The sequence below is a fragment of the Peromyscus leucopus genome, chromosome 20, assembly GCF_004664715.2.
Source record: "Peromyscus leucopus breed LL Stock chromosome 20, UCI_PerLeu_2.1, whole genome shotgun sequence".
In the NCBI taxonomy this organism is placed as follows: Eukaryota; Metazoa; Chordata; class Mammalia; order Rodentia; family Cricetidae; genus Peromyscus; species Peromyscus leucopus.
Window position 1 is genome coordinate 8,837,341 of NC_051080.1, and position 20,496 is coordinate 8,857,836.

Consider the following 20,496-nt stretch of genomic DNA (forward strand, 5'->3'; position numbering starts at 1 on the left):
ACTGAAAACACTGAGAAATATAGCTGCTACTGACCTGGAAGCTTCATCCACACTCGCTAGCTTCCATGATGCTGTGAAGTGCTGTGCATACTGCCAGAATAGAAAAGAAAACATCAGTTGGACGCAGCTGTGAACTCTATGAACTATAATCTACACGGCAAGATGTGCCCACTGGTGCAATTTTGGTTCAATTTGTGGCACAAATGTCATGGAGGCAGTCAACCACTTTCATATTGGATTTAAGTTCTGGTCCAGAAGATGGAACTTATAGCTATCAAATATTCAAGGCCAAGAACCTGTAGTTATACAGGTCATAGGGAGAATCTACTGTTACCTTGCTGAATGGGCATACTATTAATCTGAGTCCTAACAACTTGTTACTATGTACATAGATTGGTGCATCTCTCAAACCTAATTAGAGAAGTTTCTCTTTGTAATAGATGGTCATTAACGTAGAGTCCCACAACTGGTCAAGAAGCAAAAAAGCGACAGTAGAGTATTCTGACCTAAATAGAATATCTACATCACAACACCTTCTCCCAAGATTCAGGGACCACTGGCAAAGAAGAGGTGGGAAGACTATGAAATCCAAAGACGGCAAAGGACTCCAAGGAAGTACAGAGTTTTCTGGACACAATAGGGAAGTTACAAATACAGACTCACAGAAATTGTAACAACATGCGCAAGGTCTGTACAAGCTGAAGCAGAAAAAGTCTCACCGTGGAGGAAGGAAGTGTTGATGAGTCTCAGCCCTAGCTGAGGACCTATTGGCAGTTGATAGTTGCTGGGATAGGAGGAGTCACTTTTCTTTAAGGATGTGACTCCTGATAGGTTTAACAAGCTCCAGTGGAGGACCACACACTGAAGTCGGAGCAGATGCTGTGAGCTGTTCAAGAAGCAAGATATGAAAGAACCAGTAAGCCACAGGCCATGTGGTCGTACATAGATTAATAGGGATGGGTTTATTTATTTATTTATTTATTTATTTATTTATTTATTTATTTATTTATTTATTTATTTATTTTTTGGTTTTTCGAGACAGGGTTTCTCTGTGTAGCTTTGTGCCTTTCCTGGAACTCGCTCTGTAGCCCAGGCTGGCCTCGAACTCACAGAGATCCGCCTGCCTCTGCCTCCCGAGTGCTGGGATTAAAGGCGTGCGCCACCACCGCCGGGCGAGATGGGTTAATTTAAATGTAAGAGCTAGCTAGGAATAAGCCTGAGCCATCAGCCAAACATTTATTATTAATATAAGCCTCTGAATGATTATTTGGGAATGGCTACAGGATGAGGTGGGACAAAGAAAAGCCTCTGTTTACACTATCTTGAGATAAAAGACTAAAGCTGGGGTTATCATGATACAATGTTTACATTATAACTAAAGCTATAAGTAATCAAGGAAGCTGGCAGAAAATGAACACGCATTTCATCAGAATACAGTTTGGTCCTAGAAATAACTCATGTATATGGTGGTTTGAATAAGAATGCTCCCCCACAGGATCATATATTTGAACACTTAGTCAGTAGGGAGTGGAATTTTTGAAAGGTTTAGGAGGTGTGGTCTTGTTGGAGAAAGTGTGTCACTGGGGGTGAGCTTTGAGGTTCCAAAAGCCCAGACCAGGCCATCTCCCTCTTCTCTCTCTGCCTCTGGATCAGGATGTAGCTCTCAGCTTCTGCTCCAGAGCCTGCCTGCATGTCACCATGCTCCCTGCCGTAATAGTAATGGAGTAAACCTCTGAAACTTCAGGAAAGCCCCCTAATTAAAAGCTGCCTTATATAAGAATTGTCTTGGTTATGGAGTTTCTTCACAGCAGTAGAACAGTAACTAATACAATACATCTGTAGAGACTCATTCCTGACAAAGGTGCCAAAATGCGTTAAAGAAAGTACAGTCACTTCAACAAATAGTGCTTGAGAAACTATAGGGCATTGGAATGATAGCCCTGTGATGATTAATGTTGATTGACAACTTGACAGGATTTAGAGTCACCTAGGAGACCAACTTCTGAGAATTTCCAGTAAGTTTTTAACTGAGGTAGGAAGAACCATAAATGTGGGTGCACAGTCCCATGAATGAGCTGGGGTCCTGTACTGAATAAATATATAAAAATGAGGGAATACTGCATCTGACTCTCTGCTCCCTGACTGTACACAGAATGTGACCTCACACTCCTGCCTTCCCCACCATGATGGAACTTTTCATGAAACCGAACCACAGTAAACCTCCCCCCTTAAGCTTTTGTCGCAGCAGGGAGACGAGGGACCAGTCCCACCCTTCTTATGAAGCATCCATATCAAAGGAGGTTAAAGAACAAAACGTAAGACCAGAAACTATGAAACTACTAGAAGAAAATACTGGACCTACTTCATTGGCATAAACATTGATTTGTTTTCCTTTTTTGCTCTGATTCCAAAGTACAGACAACAAAATCAAAAGCAGACAAATGATATCAAGCTAAGAATTTGTACACAGCCAAGGAAACAACCGAGTGAGGAGAAAACCTGCATAATGGAAGGAAACACTTATAGTGATTCATCTGATGAAGGAGTAGTCCTGGAATCCACAAGGCATTTAAAAAATAACAATAATGAAAAATCTGAAATTACATTATGATCTGAACAGAAGTTTCTTAAGAGAGGAAATATATATTCCAATAAGCATATGACAAAAAGATTATAATTTTAAGCATCAGGGAAATACAAATCAAAATACAATGAGATTATTTTTATTTTAGTCAGAATGACTATTACCAATAAACCAGTCAGTAGCAAATGCCAACACAAATGTGGAGAAAGGGGAACTCTTACACACTCTTAGAGGGTATAAATTAACACCACTCTTGTCGAGAACAGTGTAGATATTTCCTCTGATATAAACTAAATCAGCTGCACTATCTGGTGATTCCACCTCTCACTATACATCTAGATCAGTGGTTCTCAGCCTTCCTAATGCTGCAGCCCTTTAATTAATAGTTCTTCATGTTGTGGTGACCCCTAACCATAAAATTATTTTCATTGCTACCTCATAACTATAATTTTGCTACTTTTATGAATCATATTGTAAATATCTGACATGCAGGATATCTGAATATGCGACGCCCAAAGGGGTCACAACCCACAGGTTGAGAACCACTGATCTGGAAGAAGTGTAACCAGCATATTTGAGGGGATGCTTGCCTGTCATCTGTAGTACTAGCTGTAACAATGATTAAGATAATGGGGGCTGGTAGGGATGGGAACATGAGGTATCATGTTGAGGGGTGGATGGAGGGGGGGAGTAATGAAAGAGATGTCTTGATAGGGAAGTCATTTTGGCATCAGGTAGAAACCTGATACAAAGGAAATACCCACAAATCTATAAGAATGAACCTGCTAATATTCCTAGCAATAATGGGTAGGTAGCCTGAACTGACTATCTCCTGTAATCAGATTTGTGACTGCTCCAATTATCATCAGAGAGCCTTTGTCCAGTAACTGATGGAAACAGATGCCAAGATCCACAGCCAAACAGTGGGCCAAGCCTGGAGAATCCTGTTGAGGGAGGAAGATTGTATGAACCATGGGGGTCAGGACCATTACTAGGGAACCCACAGAAGCAACTGGCCTGCTCATGGGAGCTCACAGACTATGAACCAATGGCTAGCGAGCCTGCATGGGACAGGCCTAGGCCCTCTGTGTATATGTGATGGTTGTGTGGCTTGGTCTACTTATGGGATTCCTGGCAATGGGAGTAGGGCCTGACCCTAACGCTTTGACTGGCTTTTGGGAACCTGTTCCTTATGCTGGGTTGCCTTGCCTGGACTTAATACAAGGAGAGGAGCTTAGCCTACCTCAGCTTGATAGGCCATGCTTTGTTGGCACCTGTGGGAGGTCTGCCCCTTTCTGAACACAGGTGGAGGAGAGGTGGATTGGGAAGGGGCCAGAGGGATGGTGGGGAAGGGAATGGGAGGAGGGAGGAGGGGATGCTGCAGTCATGGTGTAAAATAAATGAAAAATTTTAATTAATAAAAAATAATGAGTCAACACAAGTGTCCATTGACAAGTGGGTAGATAAAGAGAATGTGGTTTATATACACAATGGACTATTTGATTGCCACAAAATACAATGGAATACTGTCATTTTGACAAAATGGATCTAAAAGATAAAATGTTAGGTAAAGTAAGCTAGACAAAAGCAAATCCCACATGCTTTCTCTCCTATGTGGAAGCTAAAAAGCTTATTTCAAAGTACAGGAGGCTATGATGGTAATTACTGAATGCAAAGTAGAGAATAGGAGGGACGAGCAGGGAGTTTGGGAAACCTTCTTCAAAGACATCAAGAGAGGAACTGTCCCCCTGCACACAGTGGTGAGTACTGTTCACAGCAGCCTGTTGCATAGTGTGTGAATAATGAGATAACTACTCCAAGTACTCTGATTGGTTCAGCACACCTGGCTCTATGTATTGAAGTACCATGATATGTACAATTCCATAAGAAGAAAAATAATAAAAATTTAAAAACACAAAAAGAAAATATTGTATACCCAAACATTGTAGCTATAATTTTGTTTAAAATTAAAACAGCAATACATTTATAGTTGTCTGTTATTTCTCAGTTTAGCTATTTTTAGGCAATAGATGCAGACACCTATCAGCTCACATAGGACATAATGGTCCCACTGCGTATCTATGTGACTAGCACTGTTCAAATGTTAATGCTTTTCTCTCTTCTAAATCTTGTTTCCTCTGGATAACAAAGAATTGTTTTTCAGCCTAGCTGTACTTCAACTGCTCAAAAATAAAAATCCCCAGTCTCACCTTCAGCAGTTCTTTTCCATTGGCCTGGCATGTTTCTGGGAAATGGAGAGTTTTAAATGTTCTTCATATTTAAATATGTGTCTGTGGTAAGCTCATTTGTACTAAATGCCTTCCAGCTTGCTTAGGTTTCTTGGCTGGATGGTTATTAGGATGCAGCCACACAGCATGTTATGATCCTCTGTCTTCTGGTTTGTATCAGGGTGCTCCCTCCCTGATCTACCCTACACTAATGCCTTCCTCTGCCTGTGCTCTTTTCAAGTGTTCATCCTGTGTGAAGCACTGGAAGGTCTCTATCCATTCTCTGAGTTGTATATAGCTACTCCTGGATGTGTGTGTCCAGTATTTCCTACACCTTGCTCAGGTCCCTTGACAAGAGGGAAGGTGATTCCTACTTGGAAGGAGACTCTCTATAATTGTTCATCTTTCCAGTCTTGGCCGCCATTGCTCACGAGGTCTTTAGGAACTGATTTGCTTCTCCTGTGTCTTCTTTTGCTGCTTTCTGCTTTTCTTTGAATGTGAACATCACAAGTTTGCTTTTTAATTTTTTGTGCCCAGGTCCCTTCTCCACATGACCCTCCCACTGAGCCCAATTAATGTTGCCTATACCCAGGTAGTGCCACACACTGGAGAAGACTGACTGACTTCCGCTACTTCTTGGGTATCTATCAACTGCTTGTAGGTTTTCAACTATGAGTAGAACCTTGTGAGCCCCCTCCTGCTCCTTCATGCTGGAATATTGAGTGACTTGATCTTCTGAAGGTCACCACAGCTGTTGTGAGTTCATGAGTACAACCGCCTGTCATGTTCAGAAGACACTTTCAGAGAAGTCCTTCTAGTCCCTCAGTTCTTACAATCTTCTGTCTCCCCATCCTGTATGTTCCCACAGCTGTGAGGGGAGGAAGTGCCCTATATGTGGATAAGCATTTAATGGGCATTTACTCTCTGCATTTTGATCATTTATGTTTGCCTTTTTTGACTTCTATCCCTAATGAGGGCTGAGAACTGGATTAACCTGTAGGTATAAGGAAAAGTATTTAGAAGGCAGCTGGGTACTGTATCCCAGCAAAATGATAGTACTTAGTTCTTGCTTAGGGTCTAAGCCCTCGTAGCCACAGGTTCTTGGCCAAGTTTATGCACCAGGCATGAGTGCATGAATGGACCTTAAGTATGGTCCAACAGCTATTGTCACCCCTCAACATATTCATGCTTCTGTTGTACTGCTATGCATCTCTTAGTAAATTGCACCTTAAAAATACCCTCCTTATAGAGCTGTCTTGCAATCACTGCCCCTGTTCATGGTTTTGCCTGCTCAGGGTCTTTACATGTCATTTCCTGAAGTACTGATGTCTGTGGCTTATTCTGAAGAGGATCAAGCTTTACAGTTTACAAAGCGTTTGTGTCCAATCTCCTGATTGTAATATCAGAACAACACATACCGAAAAGGTGTTATTTCTCAAAAATTAACCCAAAGAGTGAATGTTCACAGTTTGACTGAATCCGCTGGATGTTCAAATAGCACATTACAGAAGGCAGATGGCTTCCAATCCTGTCTTTAAAATATTTGACAATGTGCAAACTTTCCCTTTTTATATTATGTGTTCTACTTTCCTTGTCAATGAAACATGCCCCCTCATGGTTATTTTTGTCCACTTACTCTTATGGAAGTAGTTATTGTCACAAATACTCCAATGGAAGTAGATTTTAACACAAATACTCCAATGAAAGTAGGCATTAACACAAATAATCTAATGGAAGTAGGTATTGACCCAAACACTGTATTGTCTTCAATTCCCTACCACCATTCATTATAATCTATTTTCTTATCCCCTGGAAACTCAAGAAATTCTCTGCATTATTTTTTTTTTCCAAAAAATTCTGTTCTATGGAGATTGGACCAGGGTCAAGGGTCAGAATAGGGAGCTGAAGGGATGGTTCAATGGTTCGTAGCGTGGGCTGCTCTTACAGTGGACCTGGGTTTGGTTTCCAGCATTCACATGGCAGCTCATGACTGTCTGTAACTCCAGTTCCAGAGGACACAACACTCTCTTGGTCTTAGTGAGCACCAGGCACTCGAGTAGCATAGATGTGCACACAGGCAAAACACTGACACACACATTAAGAAAAAAGGGGGAATCAGAATAGTAACACTCGTTAAATAAAATTAATTTCAGAGTATATTTTAGGTTGTAACTCAAGGAATTTTTACATTAATGAGTTAATGTAAAAGTCAGTTAATGTACGTGTAGGTATGCATGTGTATGCAGTGTGCACATGCTTACCAAGAGAGACATCATATATGTGCTGCTCAGAGGACAACTATGGGTGTCTGTTCCTTCCTTTTGCATGAGGTTCTGGAGATGGAACTTAAGTCATTAACCTCGATGACCAGAACCTTTACCATGGCCACCATCTAGCCAGCCCATTATTTGGCCTTTAATTGGGCAAAATTAAGCCAGAATCAAAAGCGCCGAGTCCCTCTTGCCTGCAGCAGGCTTTACCCTTTCGCTGGTGTCCTTTAAATACTCAATCTTTGTTTTCCCAGTGTATAGACTTCATAACCCAAAGGCTGCACTGGACACAGCATTTTGAACTTTTCCTCTTCTTCTATTCTGGAAGCTATTTTTATTCTCCTCTCCCTCCTGGATCCTCACTGCTGCTGGATTTATGGTATTTCAGGATCTGTTCTCTTTTTGGAAGAATAGGCTGCTGACTTAGATTGAGGCGTCCCAGAGGAACATCCTTTAGTCCTTTAGAAGCCTGGGGATGTCTGGATGGGAGGGAGAGTTGAACACCTCCACTCAGGATCTAGTTCCCTAAACTCTAATATTAGTTTTGCAAACAACTAAATTCCCAAACAATTAATGAGATTTAGTTAAAGGAAGCAATCTTGTATAATTGATGAGTATGTGAATTATTTAAGCACCCTGAAACTCTGCTCATTTCAAATAGCATTGGCTCATAAAATTGGTGTTTCTGAGGGAGAAGGGAGGAAGCATTTTCTTATAAAGTTGTCTAAGTAGAGATGTTATTTGAGCATGTTCCCTTTTATCATTCATGTCAATAACTGACTACCATAATATGGATAAACAAACATGCCCTTCTTGTGGATGCTTTGATCATTTTATAGGAAGGGTCTGTGAAACCCAATCTGTAGAACTTTTATAATTAAGATTCAAAATCCAAAAATGAGACTAAAAGGGAAAGAAGAGAAGGTTGAGAAAGATTTAATTTGCTTATGTTTGTCAAACAGGAAGCTGGGACAGCATTTACTTTAAAAAAAAAAAAAAACAGACCTTGAGTTTTTTATTATGCAGGGTAGAGCTGAGCGCTCAAGAAATTGGATGATAAATGCGACACCATCCCACTTCTCAGGTAGAAATGCATTTTTTTTAAAAAGTATGCAACCAAATAGAGAGAAGGGCTGCGTGTTCAGTGCTACCATCAAGATTTAAGCATCACGAGGGCCCCAAGAGATTACTTCCTGTCAGCTAGTGGATAAGTCTTTTACTGCTACCATGTTATGAACTGACTGCAAATAAGTTCAGATTAGGGAACAGTTGGGACTGTGAAGAGCATGCACAGCTGAGCTGCCTTTTCAGCTGACTGAAGCATTTGTGGGTCTGTCTGCGGAATCTGCCCGCCCCCTACATGGCTTTGTGATACACTCTTTTCCTTCTTAAACTGTAATAAAGCTCTAATGTGCATAATAGTAGTTAACAAAATATTTTCTTCTCCAGCCAGCTCCATTTGTATATCACTAACAAACAACTGCCAGTGTCCTTGGTATCTTTGAGAAGGCTCCTCCAAGGAAACACAGATTTCAAAACCTTTGTAGGGAATGATGCCTCTAATAGACAATTTAGCCAAACCAAAGACCTTTGACTCTTCATACTTCCCAAAAGCTTTTTAAAGAAACAATAAGTACCACATGTCCCCTAGGACATGTCAGTTTTACTGCTTTTCTTCTTTGTGCCTTTAAATTTTCTTTTTGGTGTCGCTGTTGTTCTTTTAATGATTATTTATTTTACTTTTATTTTATATATTTACATCTATAGTTATTTTATATAATTACATCATTTCCTCTTTCCCTTTCTTCCAACCAAGCCATCTAACATACTCCTCCCTGCTCTTTTTTAAATTCATGGCCTCTCATTTCATTAATTCTTGTTATGCAAATGAATGGATCTCTCTCTCTCTCTCTCTCTCTCTCTCTCTCTCTCTCTCTCTCTATATATATATATATATATATATATATATATATATATATATTCCTAAATATAACCTGCTCAGTCTGTATAACAATAGTCATGTGTATGTTTTCAGGGCAGACGGTTAAGTACTAAACAAATAATTGATGTGCTGGTCCCTGGGGAAGACTATGTCTCCCGCTCTCCACATTCCTTGTTGCCTGTAGTTCTTTGTCTGTGCAGGGTCGAGGCCTTGTGAGCTTTCCCCCACCCACTTGGGCATGTCTGTCCTTGTTGTCCTCATTCAGCTCATGTTTAGGCAGCTATACTGTTGAGACTTTATAGGTGCAGCTTCTGACCTTAGTAGGAGACAGAGACACAACCTCACAGCTAACTCCCTGGTCCTCCAGCTCTTTCCTCCCGGTCTTCGGCAGTGTTCTCTGGGCCTTAGGTGTAGGAGAGCTTTGTCGATGGTTCCAGAACTCTGCATTTTAATTGGTTGGGGTTTTCTTGAATGGTCTCTGTTGCAAAGAGAAGCTTCCTTGATAAAATGTGAGGACAACTCTGACCTGTGGTTATAAGGACACATGTTTAGAATGTATTAGAGATTATGCTGGTTTAGTAGAGGGGTGGTTGTAGATTCCTCTCTAAAATCCATGACCTCACAAGCCCTTGGTAGTTGATCAGGCTTCGAGTACCAGCCATGTTTTCTCTCTTGTTGACAAGTCTTGTGTCTAATTACAGAGCTGTTGGCTAATTTTATTTGTGCTGGGCCACTCCAAAGGTGTCAGGAAATTGAAACGGATACATATAGTTTGAATCCACTGATGGAAAAAGAGAAACTGAATACATAGTTAGCGAACAGACTTTAGGAATGAAATATGGCTTACCCTTTTGATTATATATTCTAAAATATTTCAGTTGGATCTGAATTTTTTCTATGCCAGATTGTAGAAGTTAATTTGAAATTCATTGGAGGAAATTATAGTTCGCAGCTCGGCTTTAAAGACCAGTAAATCAGGATTTTATTGTGCAGTTTAGAATTTTCACAGTTTTACTGGCTCCTTTCACTTATCTGTTTCTCAGTCTGTGGTCATAAATCATTTTCCACTTTTTAACAACTGACGACTGTCAGTTTTGTTTCGGCTTCACCTCTTGTCTTCCTTGTTGCTATTTGCGTTGTTATAATGGATGGGAGGAAAAGTAATTAACATGAATTACTCTTGTGGATTCCTTCCTAGTTATGGTAACTGTAATGTGTGATGTTCACCATAGCTTTGGTAAAATGTGTATACCTACTGTTATATCATCCTATTAAATTTCTCCAAGTTGTGAATGTTGCTAGTTAATTCTGAACAGGCTGTGCACATGAGATGCTGGGTGACATAATTACATAATTCATAATTCTTATGGCACTCCTCAGAGTTATTTAAATAACAGTGAAACATAAATGAAAACACGAAGTTGACATAGCCATGGTGCTGTGACCCGTTCTGACTCCAGAAAGGGCTAATTGCTTCATGCACAAAGTGAAATGTCTGAATGAATAAACCTATCTTCTTAGATGATTCATGTATTAAAATATGTGGAGTTTCACTTCTTCTTATAGTAAGCTATATGAAATACAATGGTTCAACATGGATTCTTGAAAAATATATCCTAATTGCTATATCGTGTTTTTGACAGATAAATGATTGGAATCATAATCATCTAGAGTTGAGTCACAAGGAACTTAATGTTGTATATTAAGTAAGGCACACTTACAGATATACACTGAAATTAGGAAAGAAATGAAACCTTTCTGCCTATAGACATGTGAGTACAATTAAATTAAAACTCACTATCACAAAGTCATAGTTCCTTGCTGTTTTGTTGGAGAAGAGTACTGGTAGTCCCCTGGGGAATGACAGATGCTCTTCAGTTATGGAAATCTGGAGCTGGTCTTCCACTGCAGTGTCACAAGGCTTACCTCCATCCCTGAGACTCTGAGACGTCCACGGGCAGGACTTGGTTAAAACAGGGCATAGAACTAATCCATTTTTCCTACTGTTAGATATTTGATCTTCTGAGGTCTCAGTTTCCACATTTTACCCTCTGGCCATTCATCACATTTCTCCCTTATGGTGGATCTACGTTAAAAAAAAAAAAAAAAAAAAAGTAAAAGCCTGTGTTCTTTCTTCAGAACTTGTTTATCAAGCATTTCCTTCTAAACTGGTCCTCCTTAGGCCTTCTGCTTGAAAGACCTCTTAGAGGTCCACAGTGAGGAACCTTCTTGAGCTCTTCACCCCCAATTCCATCCTCTCTCCTACTCTGAATTCTAGGAGTCTGGCTTCTGAGGTTGCCATCGTTCTGGCTTACTTTGCAGCTGCTTGCGTGTGTGTGATTCACAGTGTGAGATCCTGGTAACAAAAAAGGAAGGCCAAAGAGAAAGAACTGGCCATGTTTCCTTGCTACCTCCTCCTCTGCAGTGGCTGATCTCAGGTCACAATCAGCTCCTAGGCAGCCTTTCAGCGTAACTCAGATCTACTCCCTCCGGTGAAACCTTCTCTGCCTCCTCTCAATTAGACACAGTGTGAAGATGTCCCACGGTGATCTAGAGTCTGGGTTCTTGGCCAGCCCTTTAGTGTTTTCTTCTTCAGCCTCTCTATTTGTCACTCTTCCCAAATTGATCATCCTGTCCCATTGGTTTAGTATTTATTAATTCCTCAATGAGAGAATACCAGTTCCTCTTCTATTGAAATGAGCTGTGTGTGAGTCTATCTACTAAATAGTCATGTCAGGAATCATGACTTATTCACACTGGAGTCCTGCTACCTACCGAGCACCAGGCATGTCAAAGGAGCTCAGGATACATTTCTTAAGTGTGCTGTGGATAGTTGTTCTATTTCTCTAATTTCTCTTTGAGAAATCCCAGTCCCTCTACCGTGTTTGGATTAGTTCCCCCCCCCCCCAGGGTTTTCAGGCGTCCTTATAGCTTTCAGTTTCTTCACGTTTTTCTCTTATAAAACACAAGGAAAGTATCCCCTGTTGGCATTATGGATAGTCTACATAAATCCTAGCACACTGAAGATCACAGTAGCTGATCAAAAGCTAAATGAGAAAACACTCACTTGGGTTCTCCCTAGGCCAAGGGCAGCATCCCTGCTCTTGCTTAGGAGGGAGTGGAGAGTGCGTGGTCCCTCACTTTGTGCTCTCCTCTCTGCACCACTCCATTTGGTGCCCTGTTGTCCCATAAGTTGCCTGTTTTGTCTTTTGAATTAAGAGTTTTGAGTGGAAGGCCTATCCGCGCTGCATGACTGTTAAATTACCACAAGAATTTGCATGAGGAGAATTGTTTTCACCCCATTTCCTTTCCCCCTCTGGGCAAGAAAATCCCGCAGCATCAGGTATTTTTCTGTTTTACCCACCCTTGGACTTGAAGAGGCTGACGCTACCAAGTTGTGTAGTAAACTTTGAACCTTTGGATTTGGGTGCTGAGTATTCGTTAGAAAGGTTCACTTTTCATTCTCTGGTAAAATACAGGATGTATTACATGCAGATAAATGTACAGTTGACCAGATTCTGGTATGTTGGATTGATGGGATTTACTAAGATAAAAGCACACTTTAACTTGCACACTGAAAAAATATTTAGCAGTCAGTTGGGTTTATTAAGTAAACACATATGTTATTTTAGTTCATAATGTGACACACAGTATAGAGCTGACATATCAGTAGTTTCATTTTAAATATTCATGACTGGGCAACTTTCACACAGTCTCTAAGTAATATAATTTATATAATTAAGTAGTAGTATTTTCCAGCTAGCTCCCCCAAATTTATAACCAGTTCTCTAGTAGTTGTATTTATGAAATTAAATTTCTTAATACTAGCGGAGTAAGGGGATTAGCTGAACAATGGCTTTTTAAAAATGTGTATGGATTCCATTATTTAAATGTGCACCTTTAAATAAGCAGCTAATTTTCTTAAAGTTAGGTTACAAACTTTGGTATTCAATATATTTATACAACAATATTAGTGCAAATGTCTGATTTCAACATTACCAATTGCTATTGTTTAAATATGAGAGGAAATATAAATTACAATGAGTACAAGAATTTTTTGATTCATATAGACAGAACTAAAAGTGTATGTTGACATTATAAGTTCTACATGGCTAAAATAAAAGGTGGACCTTATTAAATATGAGGAAAGAAGTTCAGGGTCTGTTTGCATCAGAAGGTCATCTTCCATTCATTCCCAAACCAATTTTATTGGGGAATTTGTATGTTATGTGAAATTAAAAAAAAATCTGTGATAGGTCTTTTCAAAGAAAACAGTGTAAAATGACAAAGCAAAAGTCAGTTTAGGTAGTGATTCTCAACTCATAACCCTTTTGAGGGGGAGTCACATATTAGATATCCTGCATATCAGATATTTATATTATGGTTCATAACAGTAGCAAAATTACAGTTATGAAGTAGCAATGGAAAAAGTTTTATGGTTGGAGGTCCCCTTAGCATGAGGAACTGTGTTAAAGGGTCACAGCACTAGGAAGGCTGAGAACCACTGTTCTAGAGTCTAAAACCTAAAGCCAAATAATGACCCTAAGGTTAGGCTGCTATAGTGTGAAGAGAACCCAGACAAGAGTCAACATCAGCTGTGTGAAATACCGTTTCAAAGTAAGAGTAACGTCTGTTAGTTCAATTGTTAAGTATTTTTCAAGTTTCTCTGTGTATCTTATCCGATTACAACTCGCTTCCATGTTTCTGAGTTATGTTTAAATTCTTTCTGTCATTGAGATGGAAGCAAGGTAGGTTCGCATTAATTCAACTCAATGTCTTAAATGAGGTGTCCCAATTCATGAATATTCATGTCAAGTTATATAAACTAAAAAGCATAAAGCTTACGTGTCCATGGTGTAATTAAAATTTGTCTTAAAATTCTACAGCATATTAAAATGCACCAGGCATTTGTTGCCACCCAAGTGCCCACTGAGGGGGTCTCAAGGAGAATGTCATTCATCAGCCAATCAGGCAGTTAAATAGCTGTAAACCTTGTTTCTCCCCCACCCCTTTCTATTGAAAATAGATTTTTTTTCTCATATAATACATCCAGACTCTGGTGGCCCAACCCTCTCTTCCACCCAGTTCCTCTGTACTTCTCCTCACATCCAGATCTATCCCCTTTCTATCTCTCATTAGAAAACAAACAGGCTTCTCAGGAGTAACAATAAAAATAATACAATTCGATAGAACAAAACTAACACATTCGAATAGGACAAAACAAAGAACCAGAAGGAAAAGAGCCTAAGAAAAGGCACAAGGAACAGATACATATGCAAAAACCCACTCTTTCCCACACTCAGGAATCTCATAAAAACACTAAACTGGAAGCTATAACATATATACAAAAAGGACCTGTAGGGTAAAGAAACTCTTATAAAGAGAGCAAAATATATAAATAAAATAAAAATTAAAAATAAGATAAAGTTTTTCAAAAGCTCTGACACTTTATGAGACAAGGAACCTCCAAAGTCACTGTTGAATTCATTTTCTGTTGGCCACCTACAGCTAGGCAGGAAGTCTACCCTTAAGAGTGGTTTGTTCCTCTAGGGAGTACCCTTGGAAAAACAGAAATTTTCATTTGTAAGTGTTTATCAATTGGAGACAGCTTCCTGGTTAGGGATGTATCCACTTCTTTCAGCTCTAGGACCCCATCCGGTACAGGCCTGTGCATGGTGCTCAGTCTCTGTGAGTTCCTGGGTGTATAGATCCTGTTGATTCAGAGAACCTTGTTTCCTTGGTTTCCTCCAGCCCCTCTGGCTTGTACATTCTTTCTGCCTCCTCTTCCTCAAGGTTGCCTGCGCTGTGAGGGGAGAGATTTGATGGAGTCACTCCCTTTAGGACTGAGTGTTCTGAGGTCTCTCACGCTGGGCATATTGTCTGGCTCTTCCCATCTCTGTTCCTGTCTTTACAGGAGGAAGCTTCTCTGATAATGGCTGAGCAAGGCACTGATCTGCTCCCCTGACCAGCATCTGTTTTCTTTCTTCCTTCCTTCCTTCCTTCCTTCCTTCCTTCCTTCCTTCCTTCCTTCCTTCCTTCCTTCCTTCCTTCCTCCCTCCCTCCCTCCCTCCCTCCCTCCCTTCCTTCCTTCCTTCCTTTCTCTCTCCTCCCTTCTTTCTTATTTGTATATATTCATTGCCCATGTACTGGGTTTCATGAAGACATTTTCATATAAATATATAATATGTTTTAAGAATATGAGACCTAAGGAAAAAAAATCAGTCCAAAGGTCCTTTCCAGAGTCTTATTCTGGCAACAGGGAATACCTCATTATCCTTTTGTGCCTCATTTCACTCTCTCAGCTTAATTTGCATGCTGCTAATTAAGGTTTATAGGTACCTTACAGTAGACTGAATATATGGTTTTAGTCATTCAGACGACTTTGAATAAAGAATAGGAACAGGTAAAACAGTAAGAAAATGGTCTGCACATTTCTGAACCATGTTTCCTAACAATGCTTTGGTGTGTGTCTCTTTTATTCTAAAGCTACTTGCCAGTTCCAAGGACGGAGCTACTTTGAGGGAGAACGGAACACAGTCTACTCATCCTCTGGAATGTGTGTCCTATATGAATGCAAGGTAAGCTGGCTCTCAGGGGCCTTCCAGAATCGTCTTGATTACATAAACACTGGGAATGTTTATTTACAATCTTTTCCCTAACAACACTCTTTTCAAATCCTAACTCAAAGAGAAGAATGGAATAGCAGTCTCAGTTCAAATATGAAGGAATTTCCATTATCCTTTTAAGCATGTAAGCTAGTTGTTATAAAACAATTTTGCAACAAATGAAAAAGTTGCTTATCAAATCAGTTTTAGAAAACTGAAAACTTTCTACTTCAAATCAACTCCTTGTTTGCTGTTCTGAGGGAAATGTAAGAGACAATAGATTCAACTTGTTGTCTCTCATGATTTTGACACTGGTGAGAAATATCACTCAGCTAGTTGGAAAATAAAACATGATACGACCTAGTAAACATTAATTGTTGCACAGAGATGACACTGATATTGATTTTAAATGGATCCCTGAAGCAAATACTGTACATCATCTCCATCCTATGGAAGGCAGCCTAAGATACAGTAAGGCCACAAGACACCATACCTCACAACAGTCCTGTGAAGAGCTGGGGGAAACAGGGTTGGTTGGCTTTCCAGGTACAAGAGCAAAGAATGGAGCACAGGAAAACACTGCACCAGTCAAAACTGGTTTCTCATTTGAGCTTTAATTTTCCCCTCGAATGCCCCTTGTTCATGGGGAAGTCTAGAGATCACACGAAATATTAAAATTAAAGACAATTAATTTAATCTGATTGTGTCAATAAACTACTAGATATAGAATTATTAAGAGCCAAGGAAAGGGAATCCTAAGGGTTTTTGCGGGATACATGGTATCCCCAAAAAGGTCCATTTCATGCACATCCATCTGAGAATGTCTGAAGACTAACCAGTCAGCGAGGTTAAGAGGCAGAACAGAGACAGGAGATGAAGGCTGTGGGTACTCACTCATACTTTATACTGTATGCAAGGAGTTTCTTCTGTTTAAAAAATGCTTTCCTATGATGTGGGTCACATCCTAAAGATAAGAGAATCAAGACATAGGAATGTGTCAATGAGTCATGAGCTCCTGTCTCCAGAAGGGACCTCCTGCCAGCATCCTCACCTAGTGCTGTTCCCAGTGGGGTAAGTCCTACTGTGGAGCCTGCAAGATTTGGGGTATGATCCAGTTGTCCCAAAACAAGAAAAAGGGAAATAGAGAAGAATGCAGTTTGAAGCATATAGATACCTTCCAGTGGGTCTCTAAATGTGACTTCTACTTCTGAAGTGTTACCTATACATTTAAACCACCCGAGGGCATTCGATGTCTCTTCCTCAGTGTTTGTGGGTTTGATAACATTGATTATTGTGGGACACATATTTGCTAGGATAATTGCTGAATTGATGCTAAGTGTGCTGTAAGATAATTTCACGTTAAATGCTCAGTAAGAGGTCTGGATATAGGTAATACCGCAGGTGTTCCGTATACATTAGGTAAATTGTGCCCTTTATTTTTTAAACAAGGGAAGTTGTCCCCTCTGCTCTTAGCTCTCTGCTGCTGCCCAACAGGAGCATGAGCCACAAAGACAATGCATTTTGTTCAGTTTTCGGTATTTAGTCCATAGATCTGCAACATCATTTCAATATACAATTTGTTGTAATTAACATAACAAAATTTGCATTCTTTTGTCATACTGTAAGCAGTGTCTTCAAAATCTTGCATACTACAGTGTTCAAGACCACATGTAGCTAGTGGCTCTGGATTGGACAGCACAACCTGATCAAACCATCCTAAGATTCTGTGGTTCTTGACTAAGTCCTTAGCATTAAGGGCTTCCGTCGTCTCTTTTGTCTTGAGGCCTCTTTGCTCCTGTATTCACACCTTTAGGTCACTGACAGATTTATTTTCATGTTTCCATCTTCCGGCCTGTCAAGTCTAGTGATGCTTTTTTGTATTATTATCAGTTTTGTGAACTTGAAAATATGTGCTAGGGGGCTGCGGCTTTAATAGGTGCATAGGACAGTGTTGTCGTTTGGAACGGAAAAGAGCAGCAGAGCTAACATCACTGTCACAGCCAAGGAAGGCTAGTGCTTGACTACATTCTATACACAGCTTCTGCGGCCTGCTTGGCTCAGGAAAAGCAATTATTGAAATGCCAATTTCCTCATGAAAGTGGTTCTCATCAATGATATAAAAGACCCAAGCTATTGAACAGAACTTAAAAACAAAAGCTTATGAACCCTGAGACTTATTTTGTTACTTTTACAAAGTAACACATGGAACATTGACAGGTCCTTGTTGATGACCAAAGAGGATAGTTCAGAAGGAGCCATGTGTTTGTTCTGGGGCACAGCTATTCCAGGTGTCTGAAAAGTAGATTCTATTTTGCTGTCTCCTGAGAGAATTTCATTTATTTGATTGCTAGAACATGGTGATGATGATGATGATGATGATGATGATGATGATGTTACATTAGTTTTTTTTTTTTTTTTTTAGTCAAGAGTTCTAACTATGTGCCAGAAAGATATCCTAAACATTGGCCTACAAGATACACACCTGACCCTCATTTCCCTAGAAGTTTTGAGCAAGAACATTGGTATTCTTTACCGAAATCATCCGTGAGTCAGTCAGTTTTCCCTCCCTTACCTCCTTGCTCCCACACATACACACACTGGATCTCATTGTGTAGCCCTCACTGGCTTGGATCTTGCTATTTAGGCCAGGCTATTCTTGACCTTACAGAGTTGTGGCTACCTCTGCCTCCCAAATTCTGGGATTACAGATGTGCACCATGACACCCAGAGAGACGCTTTGTAACAGAACTTCGAAACAACCTCATAGAAAAATCCAGCTGGATTTCCTGGTAGTTGTGTATCTGTTGAAATCATCGAGTGCTGTTACTCTAACCCAAGCTCTGTCTTTGCTGTGCTTGTCATTTTATTTACAAATCTGGTGGAAAACTAACACACATTTCCAGGATTATCTAGGTGTTTGGGTGTTACAGGCATGGCTACAGTGTGTCGGGCTCTGGCCCCAGGACTGCTGGCTCCTGTGTGGGCTCTCCTCATGCAGGGATGATCCCGTGGCCCAGGTAGAGGTCATCAGGAAAACAAATTCACTGGTGTCGTAGAACCTCGTCGGATACTGTCACTTCCCATTCAAGTCTTCATTACAGAATTGCAGGCATCTCTTTTCTCTTGTCCTCCAGGATCAGACCATGAAGCTCGTTGAGAACATGGGCTGCCCAGCTTTGGATTGTCCCGAGTCTCAGCAGATCTCCCTGTCTCGCAGCTGCTGCAAAGTCTGTAAAGGTAAGACTTTAGTAAAGTAATGTCACTCCCGTGGAAGAAGGTAGATGAGCGTGGGGGAAGTGACGCAAAGCAGAGACAGAGAGACACATGCCACATACTTCAACTTCCCTATGGGAGTTCAAAAGTCAATGTCATCCAAAAAAGTAGAGCATAGCATAGTGGTTAACAGAACCTAGAAAAGCACAGAGAGTAGACAGATGATGGAGAGAGTTGGTTACCAGCCACAGGGGTGCAGTTGGATAGGAGGAATGACTTCTAATGTTCTGTAGCACAGTAAGATATGTGTGGTGGCAATTCAATTAAGTGGGTATTTCAAAACTGCTAATGGAAAGCATTTTAAATATCCCTAACACAAAGAAGTGGAATGTGTCTGAGGTGATAGATATGCCAATTACTTGACTCAAATCATTATATATTGCATGCATCTATTGAAATACCATAAGGCATCCCATAATATGCACAATTACTAGATGCCAATTAAAAATAACATATTAAAAGATTTATGTACAAGAGCTGTTGTAGGAGGCTAGTATAACTGATATGCATGAGCAAATTTGATAAATTATTTCCAAAGATTATTAACATTTACCTAAATTTGCTACACAATAGAAAGCCCTGAGCCATTTGTTGAATTATAACTAAGACTTTTTGTCATATGTCTGTCCCTGTCTCCGGGTCTGGTTCTGAGTTGGCTCACCATTACTGGAGGAAGTTACATGGCTGTGTTAGTTAGCTATCCTTCTGATAGGTTTGCTCTCATTTCTCCTCAGTTCGTTTCTGCAACTGACCTAAATGCAGAAACCGACTGCATCAGATTACCTGCTTGCATCGGGTCCCCTCTTCAGCATGCATTGGCTTCTAGCCTAACAAGAAGACAGAATGTGTAGATGATCATCGCTCCTTTTGTGCTGTCTCTGAGATGATAAGCCTAGAACCAATAAGTACCAGGGTCTTAGAATTTAGGTCATTGCAAGAAAACAGCAAAACTATTCACAAAATGTGATGGGCTACCTCAAGAGGTAGTGAGTTCCGTTGAGTAGAGGTTCTTAAACTCATTGGTTCAAGCATTAAAATGAAGTAATAATTACATAGACTCTTTAAGATGCTTGTTGCTTATATGAGAGTATCAGTCCTGTCCCTTGTTCACCTGAGGCTATACATGTGTGTCCACTTCCTGCAGCAGAGTGCGCACTGCAGAGAGGCCTGAGTCTTTGTATTCACCTCTACATCTAAACCCTGGCCTGGTGTCTGGAGTGTAGCTGATATTCACAGTGATGCATTTAGAATTGAGTAATCATTCCAATTACCATATGAGCACGTGTTGAGATAGCATCCTTCATGCTGGTGTGAAGTGAAGCTTACAAAGGAAAAAGGAAATACGCATTTTGGAAAACTGACACCGTTTTGTCTCTTTGTAGTTACTCCATTAAAAATAGATCTAAAGTTACTTCCACCCCTGTTTTGAGTGGAGTTGTGCATTTTGTTTTCATTTTATTTTGTTCACACTCATTCCCATTCATTCATTCATTGAAGGGCTTTAACTTTTTAACATTTTGACTTATTGTACATGTGTGCACATGTACACATGTGTATACCTGTGCATGCACATGCCCCAGTGCAGCAGCGAGTG

At 40.2% G+C, this 20,496-nt stretch overlaps 1 protein-coding gene across 2 annotated transcripts in view; it reads left to right on the forward strand.

The window, feature by feature from the left end:
• Positions 1–20,496, forward strand: part of Nell2 (neural EGFL like 2) — a 294,190-nt gene that overhangs the window by 126,204 nt on the left and 147,490 nt on the right. For both annotated transcript variants that reach the window (XM_028869297.2, XM_028869298.2), the window contains exons 11-12: positions 15,511–15,602; positions 18,764–18,866. In XM_028869297.2, coding sequence (XP_028725130.1) covers positions 15,511–15,602; positions 18,764–18,866 — 195 coding nt within the window. The remainder of the gene's footprint in view (positions 1–15,510; positions 15,603–18,763; positions 18,867–20,496) is intronic.